At 39.0% G+C, this 9,965-nt stretch overlaps 1 protein-coding gene across 1 annotated transcript; it reads left to right on the plus strand.

The window, feature by feature from the left end:
- Positions 1 to 1,111: 1,111 nt before the first annotated feature.
- On the plus strand, positions 1,112 to 9,595 carry aaas (achalasia, adrenocortical insufficiency, alacrimia). The gene is made up of 17 exons (XM_085344760.1): positions 1,112 to 1,209; positions 1,378 to 1,519; positions 3,151 to 3,278; positions 5,208 to 5,263; positions 5,374 to 5,465; positions 5,560 to 5,606; positions 5,862 to 5,960; positions 6,372 to 6,515; positions 7,112 to 7,232; positions 7,315 to 7,439; positions 7,657 to 7,717; positions 7,810 to 7,900; positions 8,001 to 8,097; positions 8,734 to 8,801; positions 8,882 to 8,963; positions 9,083 to 9,167; positions 9,411 to 9,595. The coding sequence occupies exons 2-17, from the start codon at positions 1,409 to 1,411 to the stop codon at positions 9,564 to 9,566; spliced, it is 1,563 nt and encodes a 520-aa protein (XP_085200886.1). The 5' UTR covers positions 1,112 to 1,209; positions 1,378 to 1,408; the 3' UTR covers positions 9,567 to 9,595.
- Positions 9,596 to 9,965: the final 370 nt, after the last annotated feature.

Below are 9,965 nucleotides of genomic sequence, written 5' to 3' on the forward strand. Positions count from 1 at the left end.
GTCACGGAAATGCGTGTTACGCCGCAAGGGGGCGCTGCCACCTCCTCCCTCTGCAAACACATAGACACCAACGGAACTAAGCGCAGTTTTTATCTATCATTCCCAAAATATATAATTATGCACGCACGCCATTCACTGATTTCTGTGCTTGAGTTTGAACCGGAAGAAGGTCCTGTATGAGCAGCATCGAGCCAGGCTGCTGCTGCTGATGTGTCTTTGAGCAAGACCAGTCCAGGAACTCTGGATTGCCCCAGACCGTACGCCCTGATTCATTTATTGTTTTGTTTTTGTTCATAAACTATGCTCTGTTTGGTGAAAACCTCTCCTGACAAACTATATGAGTCCTGTATTGTAGCTATCCCCAGAGCTGTCAAACTCGCGGCCCGAGGGCCACATCTGGCCCACCAAACGGCGTAATTCGGCCCACTGGATGGCGCAAAGTGTTAACATTAATTAATTACTCCAGTGTTTTTAATTAAATGCGCTATTATTATTATTATTATTATTATTATTATTATTATTATTATTATTATTATTACAGGAGTGAAAATGTCTGGAAAAAACTGTGTGTGAATGCTTTGTGCCTTTTCCTTGTGATCAGTACACTGCAATGCACATGCAGTTACAGTAGATTAAATAAATGTGGAAAAAAGAACAGAGATACTGTTGAATTTTACTTTGCCTAAAGAACTTTGGGCATTTTATATATTTTGTAAGTGAATTATTGAATAAATTAGAAAAGTACCTTACCAAGAAGTACTACCTTCTGTTCTCTGGCATTTTTTATGATGACTGGATTGAGGAGTGTCTTTCACTTGAGTTTATGCTTGTTTATTTTGATGTTTGTTTTTGTTTTGTAATCTCTATATAGGCTCCATGGCTCAGGTAAACGCCTTGAAATGATACTTCTTTAAATACGCCATTTTTGTTAAGATCAAGTAGTGAATTTGACACTCCCGACCTAAATAAATTGTACTTGTTTGCCTGTGTATGGTTCCAGTGTCGCTTTCTGTCCTGAAGAGGGCAGTGCGACATTTTTTCCCAGTTTGTGCACTGCAGGAAAAATTGTACTGTTTGTCCCTCCGTGTTGCCGTAGCTTACGCGGCGGGATTGACTTGAAGGAGCGTCACAACAAACTAGCATGTACTTTGACTTTGTTTTTGAAACAACGAATGAGAATTGACAGCACTATACAAAACACACTACGAGGTAAGGACCACTAAATACAAACGAGGCTCTTGCCAAAGCATTATAAGATTACAAACTAGTTAACTTTCTTCAGCTGGTGATGTTAGCTAGCTTCCCACGCTCTAAAAGCTACAGCGTCCACTACTTCTGTGTCTGCCTTTACCTGACGAATCCACTGTGTTTTTGCAGGGTCCGGTGGAATAATTTCTCCGTGTAGAAGATGTGCTCTCTGGCTCTTTTCCCCCCTCCGTTGCCCTACGGACAGACCACTGTGTGCGAGTCCAACAACGAGTTGCTGTCGGGGAGCAGCACTGAAGACCAGCTGAAGCAGGTCCGACTCAAACCTACAGACTTATCAGTCTCAGCTAAGACAGACAGTCATGTTTCCAGTGGGGTAACTTATTAAGCGTCATTTTGTAGTCTTAATTATTATTTGTTTTTTGTAATTGCTTTTTCAATTCAGTTTAGTTTGTTAGTTTTACGGCAGGATTTGCCCCTTTCAATTAATGGTAAACATTTAAGAGTTAGGGTTTGTTTGTTTTTTTTGTTTTTTTTGGTTCAGCATTACCATATAATTTTACCATATAACTTATGACATTCAAGATTTAAGACGTTCAAGACAGACTGATTCCTTGTAAGTCTTGTAAGTTAATATCAGTCTTAAATAGTTTGCTTTTTCCCAAGTAGATTTTACTCTAATTTTCATTATAATAAACCTTAGTATTGGTGCTCCCTGAAGTTGCAAGTAAGTAGAGGTAGTGAAAGTTTAAATACCTGGTAAAGCAATAGGAAGTGCACAAATGAGGTGACGTGCAGGCTCCTTCAACTCCTTCAAAATCAGTAGTTAAATCAGCCCCAACTACTGATTTTGAAGGATAGCAGCAAGAGTGAAAGGGAAGAAATACCAGATCTGAGAGCTGTTGTGATGTATAGTTTGGAGATGGAAAAGAATAAAGAAAAATTCCTTTCCCATAAAATAAAGTGTTTAACAGCATTTTAGCTCAGGCTTGTAGGTATTTGTGTGGGTTAATTGCGTTTTTGTTGTTATTCATCCTCATTTTGAACCACAGGAGTGTACTGTGTACAGATTTTCTTTGTGTTATTAAGCAGTGTAAAATCAATGGTTATCAGCTTACTCTTAATTCCGACTTTCTGTTTCTGTTCTGTGTGTACTCACAAAAAAGGAGTGGTTGCTTCAGTCTTCATCAAAATATACAATTTAAGTGCCCCATACTTCAGAGGCACCAGATGTAAAGAGAAATAGAAATCTATAAAAACAATATAACAACAAAGCAAACACAGGTGGTGCAAATAAGGCAAAAGAGCAACTCTGGCTCTAATCATTAATCTTATGAATTCATAAGTTAATATATAAATTTAGCTTCTTTGTGTTCACACAAAAGAGCTTCATTGTATTTTAATTAAATTATAATCCCTTCAGTGTGCTCAGCTCTGACACAGTCCCATAGTCTATTAAAGGAGATGTATCAATCACTTACGCTTTTAGGCAGATCAAAATGAAATTAATTTTCCTGATTTAGGTTTCTTAGTGATAACTAACCTGCAAATACATTTATTAATTTATTAATTTATTTTTTCATCTTCAACTCAATGCGTGCAGTACAATGGACTGCCTTACTGACAGACTTTATCTAGTAGTATAACCAAAGTAAGCTACACTGATTGATTGATTGGTAATTTATTTCAAGCATGTAAACAATAGACAGGTACATTTAGAAAAGAAAATAAGAGAGAGAGAAAAAAAAACTAACACTCAACAAGTTACATGTATGTGCAGAAGTGATGTGAATTAACCGATACACAAAGGCTACTGCCATCAGGATATCTCATTCACATTAAAGGTTTTTAAATGTGATTTAAAAACCTCACTTGTTGGGGTCAGGCTGATGTAGAGAGGCAGCTCATTCCTAAATGTCCATTATGTTGTTGTATTTTCTGCAGGACTTTAGTCCTCCTAGTCTGTCTTTCCCTCGAGAGTCTCTGAAACTTCACAGCCGCACAGAAAACAGCAGCAAGGCAGCTTTCCTGGACCACTCGGAAACCCTGTGGATGAGGAGTGCAGCAGCATGGTACGTAGCCAACATATAGACCACCTGATAACAAAGCCGTGCAATCATTTACCAGCTGTTTAAGTACACCTGTGTTAAATGTAAACTTATATATAAACTTAAAGCCTAACAATCCTGCAATAAATTGCACCTTCATGAAGGTTGTACTTTTCAAGTTCTGTTGAAAGTGTGTTGCCTTTGTAGCCCTGCTAAACTGCTGCCAATACTGTTTCTTTTTTTTAGTGTACGCTCATTGATATCAATGGATTGGGCAAAATAAAATAAAAAATCACCAATCAGTGTATTGCTGTACAGCTCATTTAAAATGAAAACATTAGCGTGCAAATATATCGTGTAGTTCAGCGTTCCCCAACCCCTGGGTCACGGACCGGTACCTGTCCATGAGTTGTTTGGTTCCGGGCCGCGAGAGTTGAGGCTTGGGTGTGAAATTTATGGTTTTGGGGATTTTTATCGTTAACTCAGTTTCCCTGGGTCTTTTGTTGTAGTTTTGTGTCTTATTTTGAAAGAAATATTTACACGTTACCATAGCGACCAGAGAGCATTAAAGGGCAGAGAGGAGGATGTTACTCTCAATGTTGTCGGCGCATTTCAGGAGGACGCTGCTAATAAAGTTACACAATTACACAGTGAGTTCGTGTTTATTATTATATTTACAAAATATCACAGTTTTTGTCTTGGTTGTATCATTTTATTTTGTTGTTTTTATCCGCGACACCAAAGGCCGGTCCGTGAAAATACTGTCTGACATTAAACCGGTCTGTGGTGTAAAAAGGTTGGGGACCGCTGTTGTAGTTGAATCGCCACAGCAGCTAAATTTCAGGTCTAAGTTGATCTTTGTGGCACAACTTTAAACCAAAGGGTTTGTGGTGTGCTCGCTCTTCTCCTCTGGTTACATGCAGTTGTTTTGATAGCAATAAGTAAAATCCCAAATAACTCTGAAACAGTCAGTGCAGCAGCAAGAAATCAGAGCAACTAAACAAATAGTCTAACCTGATGTCTTCTCCAAGCTTTAGAAACAAAAGGGGGCTTCCTTAAAAACAACACATGTACTACACAATATACAGGATGTATCAAAAATCATCTGATTTCAGCGTGCTTTAAATGCACAGCCATTCACCAGTAATGATCAAAATATGTATTCTTAGAAAGAGAGGATTTCACGTGGTTGCCCATAGGTAACGTAACAGCAGTGGTGGCTGCAGTGACTCCAGACATGCAGAAGTATGGGAAGAGTTTGATTATCATATGGATATGTGCCGTGTGTCTTTCGTATGCAAAACTTTATAATCACCCATGTTTTTTTTTTCTTTTAAATTTACCACAAACTTCTTAAAAAATGTATAGCCTTTTAAATTAGATTGTTTAATTCTTTCTTTATTGACACCGTAAAATATTTCTTGATATTTATTTATTTAACAGACATCCCATTAAATAAAGATACATTTATTGGGCAATAATAAAGACTGTAATTCATTCTTCACCTCTCCTTATCAACGCAGCCTCTCATCCTCAGGATGTTTTTAAAACCTTCCTGCTTCAAGGGCACAGGAAGGATTTCTGTTCGCAGCTGTTCAATTAAATTGCTCTGGACAAAATTCTCAACCAAATTAATTCGGTAGCTTTTAATCACTGTGTTTTTCAGAGTAATCAGTTATGTTTAACCTTTAGCAAACAGCAATCTGCGAACGTGCTGTCAGTCAGTTATAAAACAGCCACGAATTAGTAAACAGGACATCTCTACAGCTTAAACAGAAGGCAGCAGCTGCACCTCATAGTCATGCAAAGCATCTCAATCTGCCTGAAAAGTCGCACCTTATTTCTTACTTGATACAGAGCAGCTGATAAAAGTGTTTCAGGAACGATTTTATCACGTTGTACTGAGTGTATGACAGACAAAGAAAATGTGTTGATCTTGTCCGTGTGTTCCAGGAGGGATGGCGGTTTGACAGGGTTACTGAATGAAATTACCAACTCCCACCCACACGGTACGTGATGCCCCAAAATCTCGTGTTTTGCTTTAGCACATACATCCCTAAACCTGCACACACAGTAATGCGCAAACACGGTGACTCTCCTGTTATCTGCGATTTTGCAGTGCCCAAATGGTTGTCGATGAGTTCTGGTTGTATCCTGGCATTGCTCCGATGGGTCTCTTCTTTTCACGGCTCCCTGTTTCCTCATCTCACAGTAAGTTCTCTCTGCTCGTTAATTATCTTCCACTTGATTATCAGTCGCTTTTGGGTTCAGATTTAAGTGTTTTTATTTAATTATATTTTAATAGTTGAGCAGTGAAGACATGATTGCTGAATTTTCACAAGTGCTGAACTGGTAAGCACCAACTTGGTGAACTGTTCATTTTTCTCGTAGTTAAAGCATTCAGTTATGTTTTTTTTATTGTTTATTAATAATTTTTTGTTTTAATAAACAAATGTAAAGCTACAAGACCTGGCTGACTTATTCACTTTTTATGGTAAATGTGTCATTCTGAAAAAAAAACGATGTCATCTTAATAAATATTTAGAATTTTTTTTTTTCTCTCTAAAAATGTTAATTCAAATCCTGATATTCAACCTTCTTTACCAGGTCGGACTGTGTGGTGCGAGCCTTTGCCTGGCATCCACATACAGATAAATTTGCTGTGGCCCTGTTAGATGACTCTATCAAGATCTACAACCCCAAAAGGTACCGAAACTAGATCTGAGGAAAGCACGCTGGTACCAAAATGTTCCTGCTTTCTTTGCAACTTGCTTTCATTATTTTGTTCGAGATCAAAGAGTAACACAATCTTCAAATGCGTCGTGTCAGGTTTATCAGCTTTAAAACCTTTTTACAGCATTAGATCATACTTGTCTTCTGCCAGCTCATAGATAAGGTCTCAGGTGGTAAACGAAAGTCTAAATGCTTTTAGTTGTTTCTTGGATTTTAATATTCTCTATACACACACACAAAGATGAAAATATTTGTCAATCAAAGCTCTACAGGGAAAAATGAAATCTTAAACTGTGTCAACCTCATCGAGCCATGTTCGGTTTGTTCTCTGAGTCATTCTGTGAGATTATTCTCATTGCTTTGTCTCCTTTTGTTCTCCCTCAGTGCCACAACTCCCACACTGAAGCACCGACTACAGAGGAACGTTGCAGTAGTGCAGTGGAAGCCGCTGTGTGCGTCTGCCCTCGCAGTCGGGTGTCAGAACTGTTTACTGGTTTGGCATGTGGACCCTTGCTCACTGTCAACCAGGTATGTAAATTCAGGTCATGTACGAAACATTGAATTCAGGTCTCTTAAAAAATGCCAGAAAAGCAAGTTTTACATTTAATGCGGTGCTGAATTTTTTGGTAGTTAGCTAGCAAAACATTTGTTTTGTTTTTTTCCCTACAGCTGTTGGAAGGCACTTATAAAATTAAAAGTGGCATTGTTGTGATATGTTGTGACATAGCAATACTGCTACCTGTAATAGGAGGCTGGCTCATTAAGTGTTAAAAGAGTTTTAGTAAAAACTTAAATCACAGATTACTCAGGTGCTTTGTTCTGGCAAAAAAAAAAAAAGGATTTCAGTAAGAATGAAATGGTGGTTTTGGAGCCGTACATTATAATCTATATTAGTACATTAAATGAAATCTCTTAAATTACATTTTTGACTATTAGAGTTTCAGTGTTGCGGTTTTGGACTTAAGACCGTCCATTGTACATTTGCCTTCCTGTGTAATATTAAAGTCGCCCTTTTTTTAATAGTGTTCATTTTTACCTTGAATTAAGCACCTTCACTGTTTCCTTATCGGAGCTGTATTTGCTCTCTAATATACCCCATTACTCTTCCTGTCATCTCGTTTCAGGCCTTCAGCTGGGTGTGCTCATGTTTTGTCTCATCCCGGTCACGCTCCTGTCACTTCCATCGCTTGGTCTCCCAGCGGATCTCTCCTTCTCTCTGCCTCGCCCATGGACACGGCAATGATGGTAACGAGGCTGCAACTTCATCTCTGAACTGCAGACGGTGATTCGCAAAATGACTAAAATTCACCTCAAATGCATCTTTCAGGTGTGGGACGTGGCTGCAGAAAGCTGCGTACCACTTCAGCGTGTTGGCGGCGGTGGGGTTACTTTCCTGTCCTGGTCTCCTGACGGTAGCCATGTCCTAGCTTCTACACCTTCAGCCCTGTTCAGGTGCGAAACAAAACTTAAGAGCTCAGAAGTTTTACACATCTCTCATTCGCTGATTCGGAGCTGCTGTAGTACATCTGCTGTGTTATAATAGAGGCCTGTTCATCCTAATGAATATTTATGAGCATGTGGGGGATTAGCAACATATGTTGGAGTTTAGCGTGTGTTAATACAAGATTATAAAAGGACAAAAGCTTTAAAATAAAAAATCTCTTCCCAGGGTTTGGGAGACCAGAATGTGGACCTGTGAGCGCTGGCCGTGTATAAAAGGGCGCTGCCAGGTGAAACATTGTCATCATGTTTGATGTTTAAATAGGTGACGCATTTCTTTAATACAACATGTTTTATAGGCATTATTGTCTGTTTTGGTTAGTCTGGTTGTTGGAGTCCAGATGGGAGTCGACTTCTCTTCACTGTGCAGGGCGAGACGGTCATCTATGCTCTGACCTTCACTAACACACCAGGTTACCTTAACTGTTGGCATTAATGAGATACTTTTTACAACTTTTGAAACTTGACAGCTTACTTTATGGAGTTTTTAAAATATCTGTTCTTATTATTCAGCAGCCGTGCCTTCAGGCACATCAAAAGGGCCGCATGCAGCAGTTGTGGTGGCTGACCTGTCAGAGACGACTTTTAACACACCAGATGGAGACATCGTGTAAGAACTCTGAAAAAAAGTGGCTAATTGGCTATCTGTCAGTCTAACTACATGAAAACGAGTACATTGATCTTCCTGAAAGACCCAAAAAGAACAGTGAAAATTAGCACGCAGGAAGAATCCAGCAGGAAAATGACTGAGCTCAAAACCTTAGTGTAGCTTTATACTTTATTGGTATTTTAAATGTAAAAAATAATGCTCATTTACTGCCTTTTTACTTAAGTTCTCACCATAAATGTAGCTCTGTGGTCAGGTACAATCTTTGGTACTTCTTCTGCTACCACAGTTCAATTCTGCAGTATATTAAATTCATAGTTTTAGTTATTAATTACCTTTTGCATGCAAAACAAGTGATCAGCTTATAAAACATGATCCATTTTTTACAGATTACATTCCTCAGCAGTATTCCAAGGAGTAAAAATCCACTACGTACTTTGTTATATGCATCCATAGAAATGATTTGGTGCAGCAATGACAAACGGCACTCTCCATAATATATATATTTTTTAATAGTTCAAGTACACTGTGTTCCCTCTGTAATTCCCTTTTTACTTAAATACAGCCTCTACATATTTCTACTGGGAAGTGACCCAAGCAGTTTAATGTTGGTCACCTCATGTCTAATTTGTTTGCCAGTGTTGGTGGAGAGATCCAGTCCTTAGCCTGGGATCCGAGGGGAGAGAGGCTTGCAGTGCTTCTTAAAGGTATCACCTCATTTCTCTTCACCCTCATGGACTTTGTTAGCGTTTAAGTAACTCATCTCAGCCTTATTTTTTCCTCTCAGGTGATCCACGGGCAGCCGACCGGTCTCCAATCATTGCTGTGTTCAAGACAAGAGTCAGCCCCATCTTTGAGCTTTTGCCGTGGTTTGTATATTTATTCATGTCGTACTTGCATAGCTTTATTACAGCTCACACTAATGTGTTTCTCTGTGAAACTGCTGTACTTCCTGTCTGCATGTGTTTGATTTGTTTTTCTTGTTCAGCGGTTTTGTTCAAGGGGAGCCAGGAGCCGAACCGAGACTGATGCAGTTCCACCCAAATTTCCGACACGGAGCTCTGCTCACTGTGGTCAGTCTTAAAATATTAAATTCCTGTTTTAGTTCCTTTATGCTGTTTTCATCCTTTATTTTTTAAACTCCACCTTAATCATGTCAGCCTTAGGGAATCCTACGGTCCCTGAAAGTCAAAGCATCAAAATCCATTTCCTCAAAAAAAAATCAATCAAGTTCATTAAAATATAATTTATTGATGCTGGTTATCTGAGTCCAGGTATCTGATGTTACTGTTGATGTTTTCTCTCTTTGTTCTCAGTGCTGGTCCAGTGGAAGAATTACCCATGTGCCTTTCTATTTCCTGAGTGCCAGCATCCCGCGTTTGGGCCCCAGCGGCAGTCCGACACTGCCTCATGTCCAGGAAAGGCCCGCCGACTTTGCCAATCAGTCTCTCTTTACAGAGCTCATTTCCTGACTGCCCTCCACCCACCATCACACGGTCACTCATCATGTTTTGTTGTGGATTGTTAATAAATATGTTGAAAGTGCTAAATAAACACACGCTTGCTGCATTATTTCTCAAATATTTGTTAAAAGCTGAGGTTAAAGGTGATCTATGATGTGATCTATGACTTTGTGAAGACAATACTTCAAACTAAGATCTTCAAATTGATGCTATAGAGGTGTGTATTAAAGATCTCAGACAAGTATAAATCATATGGTCAAGGTTAGATCTTGTCAACATGATAACTCGAGAAAAATGTCACTCAGGATTTTGAATTGACACCATAGATGAATCTCTCCTCAAAATTTGGTGCCCTTAATTTCAAGGTCCGAGTTCAGGTTTTCTAAACATCCTGTGAATGCGATGTTC

Source organism: Diplotaxodon limnothrissa, linkage group LG20 (genome assembly GCF_057381915.1).
Source record: "Diplotaxodon limnothrissa isolate DT_005_m linkage group LG20, D_limnothrissa_male_GT1.1, whole genome shotgun sequence".
NCBI lineage: Eukaryota > Metazoa > Chordata > Actinopteri > Cichliformes > Cichlidae > Diplotaxodon > Diplotaxodon limnothrissa.